The sequence below is a fragment of the Rattus norvegicus genome, chromosome 5, assembly GCF_021556685.1.
Source record: "Rattus norvegicus strain SHRSP/BbbUtx chromosome 5, alternate assembly SHRSP_T2T, whole genome shotgun sequence".
NCBI lineage: Eukaryota > Metazoa > Chordata > Mammalia > Rodentia > Muridae > Rattus > Rattus norvegicus.
The window spans coordinates 17,896,558-17,918,282 of record NC_141538.1 but is presented as its reverse complement, the minus strand read 5'-3'; the positions used below and the strand labels follow the sequence as shown (position 1 = coordinate 17,918,282).

The following is a 21,725-nucleotide window of genomic DNA, read 5'->3' as shown; positions in this document are numbered from 1 at the left end:
CTATCCCCAGCACACAGCATCCCCTTTCCCAACTCAGGTGTCCTGGGACGTCTCTTTCAAACATTAAGCCTGAGATTTTTCTAATCAACCCTAATTATGCAAGACAAATGCATAATGGCTCCTAGAATCTCTAAATTTTAAAAAGTATTTGAAATACTTCTACTAAAAACTAATATATACATGTATACACATATATATGAGAGACTTTATTCTTGGAATAGTTGATATTTTTCAAAGCTTGAATCTGCACTATTTATGGGTTTTGCACTATAAAACTCTGCAGCCCAGTCACATGGCTTCTTTTTCCTAAGCCATCTGTCACAGAGGTCTGGAATTTTATGTGAATGTTGGTTGTGCAGCCTTAACCCAAGTTTTTTTTTTTCAATTTTTTATGAAAAATGTCAGCAACTACAATATTTAGCATTTTACTTTACGTTAGCCATTAAACTTGATTACTATTGCTCTGGTTCATTGCTATAGTTACACATCAGCTACAAAGCAAAAAAAAAAAATGTTTTGATGCCCAACTGGCAGAATGTATTGTGAGCTCATGTAAGAAAGGGTCTGGTGGCACCGATACAGTTAATATCTTGGATTTTTTGTAACTGGGGTTTATTAATGCTGGTATAAAAATGTATTTGATTTTATACAGATGGCATAAGATGCTGTGGTTACTATGTTATTATCCCGGATAAGCTGTAATGTCAAATTCAGGGCTTAAAACTATCACAGGAGATTAAACTATTTGCTAAAAAGGGGACAGAAAGATACGGCCAAAGCATCTTAGCCTGTCACGTTAGAAGTGTATTTACCTCCCATAAATGCTGAAGAGCTGTGAGACTAGATGGGAACTTTGCAGGTAAAACAAACAAAAGAAGAGACTTTTATTTCTAATCAAGCACAAGCAGCAACCCCAGCCTAGTTGCAAAGGTATCATGGTGACTGCTTCAAGGAGAGGCATGAGAACGGCTTTGAAAACATATGTCCTGGTCAGGATCTGGTGACTGTAGGAGTTATGGATCCTGCTAACATAATCAAAAGACTTCTTTGCCAACTAAAAAGGAAAAAATCAAGAACTTGTCAAGAAGTTAAGTAAATTGATGGGTGATGTAGCAAGGTTATTTGATCCGTTTGGAAAGTTAAGAAGCATATTCTTCCAGGTTTGAGGAGCTCTGATACTGTTAACAAAAGTCATCTACCATGCAAATCTTGAAAAAGAACTGGGCCACAGACTTAGTCCCAGAGTGAGAGGCTACTCCTCAGAAACAGGGAACCACTTGGTCAAAGGCTTCCCCGGGGAGCTGGGCCTGGAAAGCCTCTTCACTATGAAATCTCCCATGAAACACTAGAAAACATACACCTTTATCCTAGATCTTCACTATAAAACTGAAACCCTAAGTCCCCAGGGTGAAATCAGTCTACACAGAGCACTTCTTCCTCCCCACCCATCACAATATTCCCAAGCGTCTTCAGTTCAGATGATCTAAAGTGCATGTTGCTTTCCTACTCCCAAATACTCCAGGAAATTCTCTTCTAGCTGCTCATATCTACGTATCCATGATATTGATTAATATAATGATTCAGGGAGTCGGGAAGTTATACATCCCTTTTGCTAAATACAAATACTAATATTGAAAATGGTAAGCTTGTAATAATACTCCTGTCATGTAGAAAAGACTTTTGAAGCTAAACTTTAAAAACATGCATGTATGTAAAACTGTTTTAGCCAGTGAATCTTATTCATATTTAGCTTACTTTGTTTAAACCCAGAAATATGATGCACACTAATGGGACTGTTCTTTAAAGTCTGCCTAAGAATGAATGTTACCCAATGCAAACCAGAAAGCTGGATTTATAAGCAGATATTCTACCATAAAAAGCTTCCATTTTAAATTATCCCTTAAAAGCCCTGCATGGCTAGGCTCTAACTGCACACTGCTGAGACGCTTTCTGTTTCTGTTTCTGTTCTCCATCAGGGAGCTGAGATAGAAGTGGATGAAAACGGCACGTTGGACTTAAGCATGAAAAAACATCGAATCCTCGACAAGTCTATACCCCCGACTTCCTCACACACTACAATTGCAACCCCATCCTCATCCCCATTCAAAGCAAGCAGCCTTCTGGTCAATGCTGCGTTCTATCAGGCTCTCTGTGACCAAGAAGGCTGGAATGTGCCTATCAACTATAGCAAATCCCACGGGAAGACAGAGGAGGAGAAAGAGGTATTGTGTCAATGGCTATCAACGAGATTTCTACCCTAAAGTCTCTTTCACATTCCTGTCTTCACAAAAAGTGAAGCCTTGCTTTAGATTTCCATTTTATTTTTACGGGAAAGTTTGCCTCTGTTTATTTATGAATACCACATGCACGCCTGATGCCTGATATGAACATCACAAGAAGGGGTCAGACCCCATGGAACAGGAGCTATAGATGACTATAAGCCACCATGTGAGTGCTGCAAACTGAACCCAGGGCCTCTGTGTGAAGAGCAAGAGCCATTTCCTCAGTGCTGATGCCTTGTTTTGGATCGTAATAAAATAATGCTTTTAAACTTTAGATGAAACTTATTAATGGAGTCAACTTTTCAGGTCATTTGCCTAGATAAACATCATTAAAGTGTATTTTATTCATACAATGGTGGGAGTTGTCCTCACAGCGGCCTGTAAGGATCAATGCATTACTCAACACTAAATGGTTACCTCAATAACACAGTTTAAATCAGAGTGAAACTGAGCTTGGGACAGTAAGAATCTTGAAATGCCAGAGCCATGTGTCTAAGTGTGGGCATGCCTGTGAAAGGTTGTTTGAGTAACTAGAGGGACACATATCCTGGACATGTAGGTGGAATCTATCCCAAAGTCCACAAGACAAACTCATGAGCCAAATTTGTGACAGGGTGAGAAGCATCCAGCCCTCCTTGTTTCTGTAGAGTGAGCTATTGGCTTGGCCTGAGCAGATGCTTAGGTCCTACATAATTACAAAGGTAACCTGCTGATGGATGTAAGAGGTCCTATTGTGATATTGATCAGGTTTGTTGTCAATGAGCTTTCCAGGTGCTGTGTTTAAGGGACTCCAGAAATACTAATGATCTTGTTCAGCTATTTAAGTTTTCAGAGACTTTGGTTGGGACAGGAGAGGGTATCAAATTTGATTTTTTGTCTACTGTCTCAGAAATTAGAGTCAACATCTACAGAAGCGACCACAGGCTAGGAGATTCTCCATTCCTTTTCTCCCCTCTTCTACATATTCCTTCCGGTGTCTCTAGGGATAAGCAGTGAGGTCCAGGAGATATACTAAACAAAAAGGTCTCATCTCCACCAGGGTGCACGCCTGCCCTCAGGCCTGCACATAGTATTAGAAAGGACTCACACCAAAGGCTGGGGTAAAAAGATAAGCATGGGGTACATACCTGCAAGTCTTTAATTCCAGCATGAAAGAATCTAAGGCAGGAAGATTGTGAGTTCAAGGCCAGCTTCAAGGCTCACTACACAGTGAGATTCTTTCTTAATGATCTAGCAAAGGTAGCACAAGCAGGTACCCACTGTGGTGGTCAGAGACAATCATCTGGAACAAACCCTGGCCCCAGGATCCCTTGTATCAACATCATCCATGACGATCTGTACCACTACTTGGAGGGTGAATAGACTAACGCAGTAGCCGCTTCCCTTAGTCTGACACTACTGTACCGACCTAGCTGGAGTTTCTCAGATCTTTACATAGACACCATCAGTTAAATAACCCTAACTGGAAGATTCTGTTATGCTTTAAAACCCCAAAGACTTTTACTGTCACAGGCAGTATATTGGTCTGCAGTGCTGACTACAAACTTCTCCCACTGCCATCCTGTATATGCAGACAAACCAAAGTTACACCCCTCTCCCACGCACCAGTGGAGCCGAAGAGGCAGCAGGCAGGGTGCTGAGAGCTGACATGCGTGGAACAGAATTCATTCCATGTCAAGGGAAACAGGGTGGTACAGCGTAGCTACAACTGCATCACATTCTTCTATGAAAGGAATTCCAGCATGTTCTGATAGCTAAACATCATGTGACAAAAGGCTTTTAAACATTCTCCCCTTGACTATGTGTCTATGATGACCTATCCTTGGTCAGTTTATGTATTAGAAACCTTCCTACCATCTCGGTGCTTTGTGTCAGCCAGGAGGATGTGATCCTGAGTTGTAATGCAGAAAATGAGCCTTGGAGTGTGTGTTTCTTTCACATAGGGTATCCAGGACAGTATGGCTGTCACTACACGTCTGTGCCTTCTGCCACTACCTTCTTGTCTATCATGCTTATAATCAAGTGTCAAAAAATGAGTCTACTAACAACATTTTTATCTTTGCTTTCCAATCGTTTTTATAAAATTTTTTAAAAAGAAACATTTGGATTCATCTTGGTAGTTGTATGTATCCAAATGTTTTATGCTTTTCCCTACACCACCATATATTTGTGACTGTGTTTCATTTCTCTGTGCACGTGCAGGGACACACACACATACACATAGCAGGAGAAAGGAAGAGAAAGAAGGAGGGAGAAAGGGAATGGTTCTTTTTTTTCCTCCATCTTTATTAAATTGGGTATTTCTTATTTACATTTCAATTGTTATTCCCTTTCCCAGTTTCCAGGCCAGCATCCCCCTAGCCCCTTCCCCTCCCCTTCTATATGGGTGTTCCCCTCCCATCCTCCCCCCATTACTGCCCTCCCCCGAACAATCATGGGGAACGGTTCTTCAATCTAGTTCTCAATGGCTTACTTCAGGTCTAAAAGGCACCTTGAAATTCTATCCCAGTGACACAGTCTGGGAAGACTTTGGGATGCTCTCTGTGAATAGACACACCGTGATTTCCTGAGTGAACAAAAATGCTTCATTTGTAGATATTTGTATAGTTGGTGGAGACTCACACAAAAGTGATATTCAATCATTGGAACTCCCTGGTACAGTTACGTATCTTTGTTTTTTGTTGTGTCATCCGTACCAAGGTATTCTCTGAAAAGAGAGTATTTTTCACATACTGTATTGAATCTTGAAGGTAACAAGTATGAGGCTTGATAGATACCATTTTTGAAAAGTAACATGGATTAAGTAATTTGTATTCAGAATCCTTGTTTAGAAGACATCAAAGAAGGGGTTGGGGATTTAGCTCAGTGGTAGAGCACTTGCCTAGCAAGTGCAAGGCCCTGGGTTCGGTCCCCAGCTCTGAAAAAAAGAAAAACAAAAGAAGAAGACATCAAAGGAACACCACATACACTAAGAAAAAAGACAAGGACTCCTTCTGAAGCATGTCACATTATCCCAACCATTCTGTGAAACAAGTTTACTAACATTTCCAGAGAGGAGAATTGATACACAGGAAGGTATGGTTGTTGGTCCTTGTATTACACAAATTAAGTGATCAGCTTGGACAAAAAACAAAAGGAAAGTGGGGCAAATGTATTTAGAAAGAAAGAGAGAGATAAACAGAGAGACAGAGAGAGAGACAGAGATAGAGAGAGAGAGACAAAGACAGAGGAAGAAGAAAGAAACAAACAATAGAGATTGCTAGGGAATACTAAGAAACATTTCAAAGGAGAAAAGAAGTGTCAGAGGAGAAAATGAAAGAGGAAGAGGAAAGAGATTGTTTGGGTAAGGTGTGTGGAAGCTATCTGTGCCTTGGGAGGTCCAAGGATGAGGACTAAAGCCTGATACACTGACAAATCCGTAGGATGTGACTGAGGAAGGGTCCCTTTGCTGTGCTTGTGTAGGGACACTGTGTACACCTCAGTAGTTCATTGTGAATGTTTGAAAACCTGAAAGTATTTTTTCCCATTTGCCCCTACCTCACAGCTCTCACACCACCGGAAATTGAGTGATTATTTCTAATTCATTGTTATCTAGTTCATATGCACAACAGTTGCTTAATTTTTGTGGTAATTTTCAGAAAATATTGTCTATCTCTCTCAGTGAAATAGCCTGTCCAGATGCCCTCTAAAAAATATCCTGAATCTGGAAAAAATTCAAAATATCTCAAAAGGAAAGCACTGAGAAATAACTAGGGCTGTCAGCTTTATTCAACTGTCAGTTCTCCAAAGATTTCAGGGCTTAAAATTTTAAAAGTGCCAGATGCTATTATCTGTTATTCATGTTACCATTATGTTCTGGTCTTTACTGAAATCAATATAACCTTCCATCTGTACATTGAAGGATCTGGGTACACACGTGTTCTCTCTAAATGCACACACACACACACACACACACACACACACACGCACACGCACACACGTGTGCGTGAGTTTTGCTAGGACATCTTACACAGAACAAAATTACTATTTTCAAAACTATACTTTTTTAAGTGTTAAATAACAGTAGGAAAAACATTACTTAATTCTACACTGGATGCTATTTGAAAATTCATATAGTATAATATGTTTCTGTATCAGAAATAATCCTGACAATTCTTTTAGTTGTGGCCACATGTATTTACTTTCTCTGCAGGTTTGCAGAGTAGGACTTAAAGCAAAACCAGAAAATACAAACAATTGAAAGCATAAAAGAGTCTACACTTTTAAAAGTTATAAAATATTTAAAAGGCGAACAAAGCCATCTTGGAAAAACCTTTTATAACACTTTGCCATGCCAAATTAAATAGCATACATCTAACCAACATTGTTTTATATACATTTTAGCTGTATAATAGTTTGAGCTTTAATATTGTTCATTTCCTTTAAAATCCTTCCATAATCCCACATTCTGTAAGACACAGATTTAACCCTCAACCAGAAACCTCCTCGTGCTCGGCTGTAAATGGACATGCTAAGGAGAGGCTAAGCTAGAATGGAACTGCTCCTGAGCCAAATCCATATTAGAGTGAGTGGGAGAATGGGCGGGTGTAAATCTCCATGCTCAGGGAACCTTTCACTTCAGCCATTTTCATAGTAAAGCTTTAAAAACAAGCTTCACCACTTCACTGGCCTACCTTGCTGCAGATGGTGGCGGGGGCATTGAAACAGCCATTCGCTGCAGTTTATACAAGGACACATTACCCTTCCAGTACATATTGGTAGCAACTATTTTTTGATCAGTAAAGTAACACAAAATACTTTAGCAGCACAAACAATCTGAAGGATGGTATTGTTCCACACTGGTGTCTGTTAATTGGGCATAAAATGGCATCAATTGAGGTATTTCTACTAGTGCCTGTTCTGTGGCGCAGTGTTCCTTTTGTTTTGCTGCTGCTATGATAGCTGAACATGGAAAACCATGATTCCTGAGTTCACTGGGGCATGTTTATTTAATGAGAAAAATGTGAGCCACCCTAATATAATATACTAACAGCCCTACAGTTCAAGAAATGTCTTCATAGTCACAAAGATGTGACCCTTTAACAGAGTTTCCTTCTCAATTATAATCCCTCACTCTTCAGATAAAGGTCTATAACAATCAAAATATATCCTTTTATTTATTATCTGTTTATTCTTTATGTAAATCCTTTGCAGTACTCTAGCCAAGTCTTCAAGCCAAGCTCAAACCTGACACCAATAGCTTCAAATCCAGTTGCCTTAACAGAGTTTCCTAATGTCTTCTGCCTCCTTCTCTCCCACTTACCTTTGTTGTTTGTTCGTTTGTTTGTTTTGACTGTTGTTTGTTTTCCAGAAAGACCCTGTGAACTCCCTAGAAAATTTAGAGGAAAAAAAGTTTGCTGGAGAGGCCTCTATTCCAAGTCCAAAGCCCAAGCTCCACACACGAGATCTCAAGAAAGAATTAATCACGTAAGTCATGCTCAGCCGCCTGCCCGAAGAGATTCTGCAATTCAGAGACATAAATTTACAACTGAGAGTGACAGTGGATTATACATGAAAGTTGAAACTATTTAGGAAAGCTGAACTAGTTAGCACGTACCTAGCTCTCAGCACTACACTAGGACCTTCCAATGTATGTATGTAAGAGGTAGGAACTCTGTCCTTTAAAAACAAGATAGACATACTTACAGTTACAGATTTTCAGTTAAAGATGTTTTGGTTCACAGTATCCAAGTCCTGACTTCAGAAAGTCAGCTAACCTTGTAAAACTCTAAAAAAGCATGACTTAAGAAAGGACGATTTTCATTCCTCTTTGGGTTTTTTGACTCAGAAGAGATACAAAGTCTACATGAATCAAACCATCACATTGTACCCCTGTGTTATTCATCCTTTGGTCACTGCTACAAAGTATCAGACTTCATCCATTGAGAAGAAAATAAAGGTTAATTATGGCTTGTGGATCAAAATTTGGAAGTTTTGATCCATGGACACTTTTCTCTGTTGCCTTTGGTCTTGTGTTGAAGAAAAATACCTAGTTTCCACCCTTTAACTTTGTAATTTTATCAGAAATTCCCCCAAGAATATATCACCCTATGTAATATTACATAATATTTTTCACTATAGATTTGAATTGACACCTGATATCAGAAGCCTACAGGAACTCAATTAAGAATATCACTTTCCTGTCAGAAATAATATTGCCACTAGTTATTTATTCTTTTGACCTTATTATACCACAAAGCCTTAATTTTTCATCTAATCAAATTTATATGTTACAGTATCTTCATTGGTAATTTACAGATAATTGGTTTAAAATCAGTATAACTTCTTTGTATCTTTTGGCAGTCTTAATGAACATAGTTGAAAATAAAAGAGAAATAAAATGAACACAGTGCCTTTAGAACACTATTTGGGCATACAAATTTCCAAACACTTGACAGACCTGCATTTTCCAATTAAACAATGTTCAAAGATTTTTTTCTGTATTTAAAGGATAAATGTTTACCAAAATGATAACTCAGCCTGAATATAATCTCCATTACTTTTTTAGTTTTTTAAACATATATATATACATATATATATGCATACATAGTTAGTTAGTTAGTCAGTCAGTCAGTCAATAAATCAGTCAGTCAGTCTATATCCCATCCTGAATCAGGGACAGAAGAAGAATTAAATGGCTCCAATTTAGATCAGTCCCTGAAAAGCAAACATCCCTCTAAAATCCCTAATATTCATATCATCTTTACCTAAAACAATTAATAAGTGCCTCAAGGGGAAACTATTTAGAGGAGGTTAGTATCATAATGTTAATCCCCAAAGTTTCTTCAGAAGAACCTCATTCTCAATTTAATATGCACGAACAGGAAAAACTTTGCTCTGGGCAGGATACCAGTGAAAACGCTATGTATGCCTGAATGATGGAGCTGCCTTTCTCTCAGATCCTTAACGTGACCACAGATAGCAGCTTCAGTCCATCTGTGCACTCTAAATGAGTAATGTCAATAGCATCTAAAGACTTAAGTGTTTAGAAAACTAAGGATTCTCTAATTGGAAAGGTACCTCCTGAGGATAACAAACTTCTTGTGAGGTTTTTTTTAAAAATATAGGAGTCTAAGACAGAAGTCTGTGAGAAATGTGAAGAGACACAGGTCACAGTGGGCTACCTTTGACAGATGTCCTTGAATTTGTTTTGGGACTGGCTGGGAATTAGGAGTTGCTGTGTAGTTACAGCTTTGAGGGAAACTACTCAAGAGGTTTTGTAACTAAATCTCTTGTTTATTTCTCTGTAACCAGTAACTTTCCCCTGTAAATAACAATTTACATATCAGACAGAGGTTTTCTTCTTTCTAATTTCTGAACTTTCAGAGATACTAAGTAGCTTTAAGACTCTGAAGAAAGATTCCTTTTTATAATGTATCATAGGGCTACTGCCAGGATTTCTGTTCTCATTTGGGGGGCTGTGGAAATTTATCTTTTCAGAAAACAGAACAGCATTGAGTGTTGACTCAGATGTTATATGACCATTGTGTTATGCTATGACAACATGTTAGCATCACTTCCCACATTGTGTGAATTGGAAATCTGGACAAAACATTAAAAGACAAAAAACTAAGGAAGTGGCTGGACATGCTATGCTTACTTTTTTCCTTCCTATAAAATCTCCTTTTTATCTCTGAATTTAATGCTTTGGCCTTTGCATTTCCTAAGCAGTACAGGCTTGAAAGGAGAAAATGCTTTGTAATTTGTCAGGAAGAAAACCCTCTCTGAAATGCACTTGATACTCACAATGTGTTTTTCTGCTGCCACAGCTGCCCCACGCCAGGGTGTGATGGAAGCGGCCATGTCACAGGCAACTATGCATCTCACCGCAGGTACCAAATGCCCTTGTGTGTGCTTAGGGTCTCATCATCTTGGTCTGTTGCATCTTGCAAACTCAAGCTGCTCTCTAAATTAGGAAATGATGCATGAGTTAGTTAAAAGTGGAGGTTATTGTATTGTTCAGAGATTTAGATATGGCCCGTGGACATAAGGATTCTTGTTAAAAGGAGTATTCTGGTCCTGGTTCCAGACCAACCCAGGGTTCATGTCAGGTTATAGCCCATCTAGCATTAAACAAAGAAAGCACAGGGGCTTCTCACTATGGAGGTGGCATTTCTGGTCCTGAACAAATAAATAAAGGTGTTATGAGGCTGAACAATGAAAGGATCTCTTTGTTTTCCTGATGTAGCATCTCCTTTCCTGTGGGCTGTGACTGAAAGTGGAGGTTTCACTGTGGATGATGCAGCAGTGAGAATGGATGGCCAGCCACTGCTGATCACTGAGTTCTCAGTAGATTATAGCCCTTCGGTTGATAAATAGCAAATCTAGTTTGCAACAATAATTGAAACCGCCTTAAGACCATGTTCCTTAATAGTAAAATGAGATTCAATCCCAGTTAATTCTTTTCCATTCCTGGTCACCCATAACTTAATGTAAATCACAAATGCAGGACATACTGTGCATCAGATCTGTCGATGTCAGTGCTGGACTTTTCTTCCTCTTCCCTCTGTAGTGTCTCTGGATGTCCTCTAGCAGATAAGACTCTGAAGTCCCTCATGGCTGCCAACTCTCAAGAGCTTAAGTAAGTGCTGGGAGGCATGACCTCTGTGCCCTCCTTCACCCTGGTGGAACCCTCACTGTTCAGTGTCCATGTTGCCTTGTAAAGAGAAAATACACTTGTACCTGACTGAGTAGCAGGAAAAAACATGTGTGAAAACTTTGAAAGGACTGAACCTGAACCTGTATATCCCTCCCAGACTGACTTGCCGGGATTGGAGGAAAGGGGGTGGTGCTTATGTTTTATAGTGATTTGTAACAAACGGCATAAAAACACAATCGTTCTGCTGTTGGTTTCAGAACGTATTTACTAAACCAGACTAATGAAGGTGTAGCAAACATTCACCATCAGTTTGAAGAAATCATGAGGATTTAAAGTCTCCCACCATGGGCTGGAGAGATGGCTCAGCCGTTAAAGGCTAGGCTCACAACCAAAAATAAAGTCTCCCACCTGCCTTTCACTTTGTTAAGCATCATTTGGGCTCAGTTCTACTTTGTCTACAAGGTCTCCTCTAGGTTACATGTATAGTAATGTCTAGTTATTGATGTTTTATATTCCTAACATGTTATATATTCCGATGTGTTATATAAGTATATTTATAGTTATTATGCAATAATTTCACACTATAGGACATCTTAAAGGCTTAATAATGAGCAACATAAAAATCCGAAGTTTTTTAATCCAAAAATAATAAGAATTTGGAAATATGCAAATATTTCTCCCATTTTCAGATGGTAAAGTAAAATTTATTGTGTCAAAATACAGTCTTGAATATTGACTGACATTTTTTTTAAAAAATAGAGTTTTTGGGGGGGTTAGTAATTAAAAGATTGAAATGTAAGGTACAACATATCATCATCCTTGGTCTAAATTTTCCATTGTCACATCTCAATGATAGCTATCACTTCACGAACTTTCTCTAAATTTCATGTGACAAAAACACATAAAGATATTGGAAGCATGTAGATTGAGAAGGTCTATCTCAATGTGAATTACTAGATGTTTCATGCAGCCTAATAAATAATTTATCTGTTTTGTCCATTCAAGAAAAAAATATCTTTCACTAATCTCTTGTTTATATACTCAAGAAAAAAATTCCTAAAAAATACTTCATGATGTAATAGAAAGCACATAAACATGTGTGTGTCATATATAAGATGGATACGCTACTGAAGCACTAAAAGAAAATGTTAATAAAGAGATGGCTTAGCAATTACAGTTTCTGCTGTTCCCGCAGAAGACTCGGTTCAATTCCCCACACCCATGTGAGGCAGCTCATAACCACATGTGACTCTGATTCCAGCAGCCTTTCCTGGCCTCTGCAGCAGCCCTCCACTCAACTCCACAGGCTTGCACAGAGACAAGCATGTATACATGATTTAAAAGTAACTCTAAACTTACTAGAAAAGGTGAAAAACAAGCATGTCTAATGATAGATAATACGTTTCTGTGTGTTATTGATTAAAGTTACAATGCCTGTTTCTCTGACTCATTGGATGTTTGCTAAAATTTAACTGAAAAAAAAAAAGTACTCCCTACTTTGTGTCTTAGTCAAGGCATTCTATGATATCAAAACATCTGTCGGCCATGGTAGCACAGGCCCTTTTTCCAGGACAAATGTCTGTGAGTACAAGGCCAGCTTGATCTACACAGTTCCAGACTAGCCAGCGCTGCATAGTGATACCTTGTCTCAAGAAGTGATTGTACAATAAATAGCAGTATATTGTCAACCAGAAGTCACGTAGCAGCTTTATAGATTAAGTATGAGTTTTCAACATGGGTCCTTAACTGAAAGCCAATTGCTTAAACCGAAAGAGTCCAGCTCAGCCTCTTTAATTTACACGTGTCATGATGCCCATCTCTTCCATAACCAGGCACCCCACTGTGTTCCTGTGTTTTGTAGGTGTCCAACCCCGGGTTGTGATGGTTCTGGTCACGTGACTGGAAACTATGCCTCCCATAGAAGGTAAGACTATCCCCATTTCTCAAAAGGGAACTAATGTGTTGGCAATGATACCCAGTCATAATCTCATAATCACAGGGTCTTGTACTGTTTTTGGTTATTCCTTTTAGCTTGTCTGGTTGCCCTCGTGCAAGGAAAGGTGGCATCAAAATGACCCCAACAAAGGAAGAAAAAGAAGACTCTGAGCTTAGGTAAGTACAACTGACAAAGAACTGGGGTGGGCTGTATCCTGTCTAACTTGGAGGAGCCTCGGGATGTCACTGAGTACACATCAAATCCTGGAGGAGATAAATCACTAAGAGTCAGGATTTCTGACTAAAGATTCAAACTGCTCATAAGTTCAAAAACTGTTTTCTCATTCATAACAGCATGTCTACGCTTCTTTAACAATGCAGAAGTGAGAGAAATTTATCCCTTGTTTATCTGAGTTAAAGGAAAGCAGCATGTAGAAGTTGTTTTATTATGGTATTTCTCTTGGTGTCTATATGTTTCTTGAGCTTTTCTTTGTTTTTTTTTCCAATTCTGGTTTATTTTTTTTTCAGGATAGCTATGGGCAGAGATAACTTTTCTTTTCAACTATGAGAATGTCTACATATTTTGTAGCATGTTCTCATTTTACCAAGGCTTTTAACCATTTCTAACCAGAGTACGTTGATATTCTAACAACAGTGATGTTAAGATTCATTTCTTTTTTTTTTCTTTTTTTTTTATTAACTTGAGTATTTCTTATATATATTTCGAGTGTTATTCCCTTTCCCGGTTTCCAGGCAAACATCCCCCTAACCCCTCACCTTCCTTATGGGTGTTCCCCTCCCCACCCTCCCCCCATTGCCGCCCCCCCCCATAGACTAGTTCACTGGGGGTTCAGTCTTAGCAGGACCCAGGGCTTCCCCTTCCACTGGTGCTCTTACTAGGATATTCATTGCTACCTATGAGGTCAGAGTCCAGGGTCAGTCCATGTATAGTCTTTAGGTAGTGGCTTAGTCCCTGGAAGCTCTGGTTGCTTGGCATTGTTGTACATATGGGGACTCGAGCCCCTTCAAGCTCTTCCAGTTCTTTCTCTAATTCCTTCAACGGGGGTCCTATTCTCAGTTCAGTGGTTTGCTGCTGGCATTTGCCTCTGTATTTGCTGTATTCTGGCTGTGTCTCTCAGGAGCGATCTACATCCGGTTCCTGTCGGCCTGCACTTCTTTGCTTCATCCATCTTCTCTATATGTGTGGCTGTACATGTATGGGCCACATGTGGGGCAGGCTCTGAATGGGTGTTCCTTCAGTCTCTGTTTTAATCTTTGCCTCTCCCTTCCCTGCCAAGGGTATTCTTATTCCCCTTTTAAAGAAGGAGTGAAGCATTCACATTTTGATCATCCGTCTTGAGTTTCATTTGTTCTAGGCATCTAGGGTAATTCAAGCATTTGGGCTAATAGCCACTTATCAATGAGTGCATACCATGTATGTCTTTCTGTGATTGGGTTATCTCACTCAGGATGATATTTTCCAGTTCCAACCATTTGCCTACGAATTTCATAAAGTCATTGTTTTTGATAGCTGAGTAATATTCCATTGAGTAGATGTACCACATTTTCTGTATCCATTCCTCTGTTGAAGGGCATCTGGGTTCTTTCCAGCTTCTGGCTATTATAAATAAGGCTGCTATGAACATAGTGGAGCACGTGTCTTTTTTATATGTTGGGGCATCTTTTGGGTATATGCCCAAGAGAGGTATAGCTGGATCCTCAGGCAGTTCAATGTTCAATTTTCTGAGGAACCTCCAGACTGATTTCCAGAATGGCTGTACCAGTCTGCAACCCCACCAACAATGGAGGAGTGTTCCTCTTTCTCCGCATCCTCGCCAGCATTTGCTGTCACCTGAGTTTTTGATCTTAGCCATTCTCACTGGTGTGAGGTGAAATCTCAGGGTTCTTTTGATTTGCATTTCCCCTATGATTAAAGATGTTGAACATTTCTTTAGGTGTTTCTCAGCCATTCGGCATTCCTCAGCTGTGAATTCTTTGTTTAGCTCTGAACCCCATTTTTTAATAGGGTTATTTGCCTCCCTGTGGTCTAACTTCTTGAGTTCTTTGTATATTTTGGATATAAGGCCTCTATCTGTTGTAGGATTGGTAAAGATCTTTTCACAATCTGTTGGTTGCCGTTTTGTCCTAACCACAGTATCCTTTGCCTTACAGAAGCTTTGCAGTTTTATGAGATCCCATTTGTCGATTCTTGATCTTAGAGCATAAGCCATTGGTGTTTTGTTCAGTAAATTTTTTCCAGTGCCCATGTGTTCCAGATGCTTCCCTAGTTTTTCTTCTGTTAGTTTTAGTGTGTCTGGTTTGATGTGGAGGTCCTTGATCCACTTGGACTTAAGCTTTGTACAGGGTGATAAGCATGGATCTATCTGCATTCTTCTACATGTTGACCTCCAGTTGAAACAGCACCATTTGCTGAAAATGCTATCTTTTTTTCCATTGGATGGCTTTGGCTCCTTTGTCAAAAATCAAGTGACCATAGGTGTGTGGGTTCATTTCTGGGTCTTCAATTCTATTCCATTGGTCTATCTGTCTGTCTCTGTACCAATACCATGCAGTTTTTATCACTATTGCTCTGTAATACTGCTTGAGTTCAGGGATAGTGATTCCCCCTGAAGTCCTTTTATTGCTGAGGATAGTTTTAGCTATCCTTGGTTTTTTGTTATTCCAGATGAATTTGCAAATTGTTCTGTCTAACCCTTTGAAAAATTGGATTGGTATTTTGATGGGGATTGCATCGAATCTGTAGATCACTTTTGGTAAAATGGCCATTTTTACTATATTAATCCTACTAATCCATGAGCATGGGAGATCTTTCCATCTTCTGAGGTCTTCTTCAATTTCTTTCTTCAGTGTCTTGAAGTTCTTATTGTACAAATCTTTTACTTGCTTGGTTAAAGTCACACCAAGTTACTTTATATTATTTGGGTCAATTGTGAAGGGTGTCGTTTCCCTAATTTCTTTCTCGGCTTGTTTCTCTTTTGTGTAGAGGGAGGCTACTGATTTATTTGAGTTAATTTTATACCCAGCCACTTTGCTGAAGTTGTTTATCAGCTTTAGTAGTTCTCTGGTGGAACTTTTGGGATCACTTAAATATACTATCATATCATCTGCAAATAGTGATATTTTGACTTCTTCTTTTCTGATCTGTATCCCCTTGACCTCCTTTTGTTGTCTGATTGCTCTGGCTAGAACTTCAAGAACTATATTGAATAAGTAGGGAGAGAGTGGGCAGCCTTGTCTAGTCCCTGATTTTAGTGGGATTGCTTCAAGTTTCTCTCAATTTAGTTTAATGTTAGCAACTGGTTTGCTGTATATGGCTTTTACTATGTTTAGGTATGGGCCTTGAATTCCTATTCTTTCCAGGACTTTTATCATGAAGGGGTGTTGAATTTTGTCAAATGCTTTCTCAGCATCTAATGAAATGATGGTTTTGTTCTTTCAGTTTGTTTATATAATGGATCATGTCGATGGTTTTCTGTATATTAAACCATCCCTGCATGCCTGGGATGAAGCCTACTTGATCATGGTGGATGATTGTTTTGATATGCTCTTGGATTCGGTTTGCCAGAATTTTATTGAGTACTTTTGTGTCAATATTCATAAGGGAAATTGGTCTGAAGTTCTCTTTCTTTGTTGGGTCTTTGTGTGGTTTAGGTATAAGAGTAATTGTGGCTTCATAGAAGGAATTCGGTAGTGATCCATCTGTTTCAATTTTGTGGAATAGTTTGGATAATATTGGTATGAGGTCTTCTATGAAGGTCTGATAGAATTCTGCACTAAACCCGTTTGGACCTGGGCTCTTTTTGGTTGGGAGACTTTTAATGAGTGCTTCTATTTCCTTAGGAGTTGTGGGGTTGTTTAACTGGTTTATCTGTTCCTGATTTAACTTCTTTACCTGTTATCTGTCTAGGAAATTGTCCATTTTTCTGCAGATTTTCAAGTTTTGTTGAATATAGGCTTTTATAGTAAGATCTGATGATTTTTTGAATTTCCTCTGAATCTGTTGTTATGTCTCCCGTTTCATTTCTGATTTTGTTAATTTGGATGCACTCTCTGTGTCCTCTCGTTAGTCTGCCTAAGGGTTTATCTATCTTGTTGATTTTCTCAAAGAACCAACTTTTGGTTCTGTTGATTCTTTCTATGGTCCTTTTTGTTTCTACTTGGTTGATTTCCGCTCTGAGTTTGATTATTTCCTGCCTTCTACTCCTAGTGTGTGTATTTGCTTCTTTTTGTTCTAGAGCTTTTAGGTGTGCTGTCAAGCTGCTGACATATGCTCTTTCCTGTTCCTTTCTGCAGGCACTCAGCGCTATGAGTTTTCCTCTTAGCACAGCTTTCATTGTGTCCCATAAGTTTGGGTATATTGTACCTTCATTTTCATTAAATTCTAAAAAGTTTTTAATTTCTTTCTTTATTTCTTCCTTGACCAGGTTATCATTGAGTAGAGCATTGTTCATTTTCCACGTATATGTGGGCATTCTTCCCTTATTGTTATTGAAGACCAGTTTTAGGCCGTGGTGGTCCGATAGCACGCATGGGATTATTTCTATCTTTCTGTACCTGTTGAGGCCCGTTTTTTGACCAATTATATGGTCAATTTTGGAGAAAATACCATGAGGAGCTGAGAAGAAGGTATATCCTTTTGCTTTAGGATAGAATGTTCTATAAATATCTGTTAAGTCCATTTGGCTCATGACTTCTCTTAGTCTGTCTACGTCTCTGTTTAATTTCTGTTTCCATGATCTGTCCATTGATGAGAGTGGGGTATTGAAATATCCTACTATTATTGTGTGAGGTGCAATGTGTGTTTTGAGCTTTAGTAAGGTTTCTTTTACGTATGTAGGTGCCCTTGTATTTGGGGCATAGATATTTAGGATTGAGAGTTCATCTTGGTGGATTTTTCCTTTGATGAATATGAAGTGTCCTTCCTTATCATTTTTTATGACTTTTAGTTGAAAATTGATTTTATTTGATATTAGAATGGCTACTCCAGTTTGCTTCTTCTGACCATTTGCTTGGAAAGTTGTTTTCCAGCCTTTCACTCTGAGGTAGTGTCTGTCTTTGTCTCTGAGGTGTGTTTCCTGTAGGCAGCAGAATGCAGGGTCCTCGTTGCGTATCCAGTTTGTTAATCTATTTCTTTTTATTGGGGAGTTGAGGCCATTGTTGTTGAGAGATATTAAGGAATAGTGATTATTGCTTCCTGTTATATTCATATTTGGATGTGAGGTTATGTTTGTGTGCTTTTCTTCTCATTGTTTTGATGCCAAGAGGATTAGTTTCTTGCTTCTTCTAGGGTATAGCTTGCCTCCTTATGTTGGGCTTTACCATTTATTATCCTTTGTAGTGCTGGATTTGTAGAAAAATATTGTGTAAATTTGGCTTTGTCATGGAATATCTTGGTTTCTCCATCTATGTTAATTGAGAGTTTTGCAGGATACAGTAACCTGGGCTGGCATTTGTGTTCTCTTAGGGTCTGTATGACATCAGTCCAGGATCTTCTGGCCTTCATAGTTTCTGGAGAAAAGTCTGGTGTGATTCTGATAGGTCTGCCTTTATATGTTACTTGACCTTTTTCCCTTACTGCTGTTAATATTCTTTCTTTATTTTGTGCGTTTGGTGTTTTGACTATTATGTGACGGGAGGTGTTTCTTTTCTGGTCCAATCTATTTGGAGTTCTGTAGGCTTCTTGTATGCCTATGGGTATCTCTTTTTTTAGGTTAGGGAAGTTTTCTTCTATGATTTGTTGAAGATATTTACTGGACCTCTGAGCTGGGAGTCTTCACTCTCTTCTATACCTATTATCCTTAGGTTTGATCTTCTCATTGAGTCCTGGATTTCCTGTATGTTTTGGACCAGTAGCTTTTTCCGCTTTACATTATCTTTGACAGTTGAGTCAATGATTTCTATGGAATCTTCTGCTCCTGAGATTCTCTCTTCCATCTCTTGTATTCTGTTGGTGAAGCTTATATCTACAGCTCCTTGTCTGTTCTTTTGGTTTTCTATATCCAGGGATGTTTCCATGTGTTCTTTCTTGATTGCTTCTATTTCCATTTTAAATTCCTTCAACTGTTTGATTGTGTTTTCCTGGAATTCTTTCAGGGATTTTTGCGATTCCTCTCTGTAGGCTTCTACTTGTTTATTAATGTTTTCCTGTGTTTCCCTAAGGGAGTTCTTCACGTCTTTCTTGAAGTCCTCCAGCATCATGATCAAATATGATTTTGAAACTAGAACTTGCTTTTCTGGTGTGTTTGGATATTCCATGTTTGTTTTGATGGGAGAATTGGGCTCCGATGGTGCCATGTAGTCTTGGTTTCTGTTGCTTGGGTTCCTGCGCTTGCCTCTCGCCATCAGATTATCTCTAGTGTTGCTTTGTTCTGCTATTTCTGACAGTGGCTAGACTGTCCTATAAGCCTGTGTGTCAGGAGTGCCTTAGACCTGTTTTCCTATTTTCTTTCAGCCTGTTATGGGGACAGAGTGTTCTGCTTTCGGGCGTGTAGTTTTTCCTCTCTACAGGTCTTCAGCTGTTCCTGTGGGCCTGTCTCTTGAGTCACTGCAGGTCACTTGCAGCAGAAATGTTGGTCTTACCTGTGGTCCCAAGGCTCAAGTTTGCTCGTGGGGTGGTGCCCACGAGCTCTCTGCGGCGGCAGCAACCAGGAAGATCTGCACCGCCGTTTCCGGGAGCTTCAGTGCACCAGGGTTCCAGATGGCGTTTGGTGTTTTCCTCTGGAATCAGTAATGTGTGCAGAGTGCAGTCTCTTCTGGTTTCCCAGGCGTGTCTGCCTCTCTGAAGGTTTAGCTCTCCTTCCCACGGGATTTGGGTGCAGAGAACTGTTTATCCTGTCTGTTCCTTCAGGTTCCGGCGGTGTTCTCTGGTTTATTTTTATCTATTTTATTTTATTATTATTTTTGATGCATATCTATATTCTAATAAGAGAAGGAAGGGGTATAAGTTTGTGTGCATAGGATAGTGGGGAGAATATGGGAGGACTTGGGGGAGGGGAATAATAATCAATCAAAATTCATTGTATATTAAATCTATTTTCAATTTTAAGTAAAGAAAAGAAAAAATGGTGGGTAAGAGATTGACTAAATCTCTTAGTAACTAGGTGGCAAGCAAGTTAAGCTCTTACATAAATCTCGTTTTTCCCTGCCTGCAAAATGGAATAACATTCTCTTCCAAAGAGTTTGTGGTGAACATTAAAAAAAAATGATGCCCAACACCAAACATTTATCAACTTAGGAGAGAGCATAGTACAGTGTTCTTGGAGGACATTTCATCTGAGTAGCATCAACTTGTGTGGGCTTAGTTTCAAGCAGTTAAGTTCACTTCCTGTAATAGATCATTGTCTTTAACCCAAGATGAAGAAATGTGATACGATATAAGCATCAGTTTATATCATAGCAATTTGTTCAAACCAGCCTAATTTAATGAATGTGTCAGGCTTTATTTCAAGTGTGATTCTTATGGGCAGCCTCAAACTGTCTAGGAGTGTCATTGATATATGCAGACTAACATAATTGCCCTCTGCTGAAGCAAGTCTTCATCTGTGAATTTGTGTGCAGTCAACTAAGTGCCCAGCTGGGCTGGTAGGCTCAGAAGCGAGTGACTGAATCTCACAGAAGCACACATGGCTGGAACTGCACATACTAAGCACATAGACTTATCTATGGGACACCTGTCTACACCCCATGGCACATGAAATTATAGTGGATGGTTTCTTTTAAATACATTTGATTATGTCCAGTTCTGTAACTATTTTGTTACATCTACTTTTACAATTATTTCTATAATATATTGATATACTTTTTAAAAAAAAAAAGAGGTGATACATTGAAGTTTCTCAGCCTGGAGCCTGCCGATTCTTACTGCCAACACAAAGCTGTTTCATTAGTTGTTGTGTGTCTTAGGCTTTTTCTCTCACTACAGTGAAACACCGAGAACAAAAGCAAGTTAGGGAGAAAAAGGTTTATTGGGCTTACCATTTCAGATCATGGTCAATCATTGAAAGAAGTCAGTGCAGGAATTCAAACAGGGCAGAAACCTGGAGGCAGGATCTGAAGAAATGGATGGGTGCTGCTTATTAGCTTGCTCTCTGTGGATTCTTATAGAACTCAGGACCACATGCCCAGGGCAGCCCTACTACACTGAGCTGGTTCCTCCCACATCAATCACTAATTAAGAAAATGCTCTCCAGGCTTACCTACCACCTTTCTCAGTTGAGGTTCTCTCCTATCTAATGACTATAGCCTGTGTCAAGTTGACATAAAATTAGCCAGCACATGGTGGTGTCCTTTGAAACTTTCTGCTGTTGTTGCTTCTGTGTAGTATGAAGCTGTTACTTCCTGATAATGGTTCTATGGTGTTTCACAGATGTCCTGTAATAGGATGTGACGGCCAAGGTCACATATCAGGTAAATACACATCACACCGCACAGCTTCTGGCTGTCCTCTGGCTGCCAAGAGACAGAAGGAGAATCCCCTCAATGGGACCCCTCTCTCATGGAAACTGAACAAGCAAGAACTTCCCCACTGTCCTTTGCCAGGATGCAATGGTCTGGGTCATGTAAACAACGTTTTTGTCACCCACAGGAGGTAATGCTTCTTTTCTCTCTCACTGTTCTTGTTGTGATTGTTTGTATTGTGAGTTACTTGGGGAAAGGTCAAAACTCTCAACATATTAATTTATAACACTTTAGATATATAACGCCAAGTCTTGCTAAATAGATATTTGACTAGTCTGAAGAATGAAAAATGCATTTTCTCTGTTTCTGAAAACACACTGCACAGACTTCAAGTACTCTAGAAACTCCATTTCTGGGCTGGAGAGATGGCTCAGTGTTAAGAGCACTGACTG

At 39.2% G+C, this 21,725-nt stretch overlaps 1 protein-coding gene across 2 annotated transcripts in view; it reads left to right on the top strand.

The window, feature by feature from the left end:
* St18 (ST18 C2H2C-type zinc finger transcription factor) overlaps positions 1-21,725 on the top strand; it is a 125,776-nt gene that overhangs the window by 88,086 nt on the left and 15,965 nt on the right. For both annotated transcript variants that reach the window (XM_087660513.1, NM_153310.2), the window contains 7 exon segments: positions 1,977-2,222; positions 7,633-7,748; positions 10,091-10,153; positions 10,834-10,902; positions 12,782-12,844; positions 12,952-13,032; positions 21,242-21,463. In XM_087660513.1, the coding sequence (XP_087516639.1) occupies positions 1,977-2,222; positions 7,633-7,748; positions 10,091-10,153; positions 10,834-10,902; positions 12,782-12,844; positions 12,952-13,032; positions 21,242-21,463 (860 nt within the window).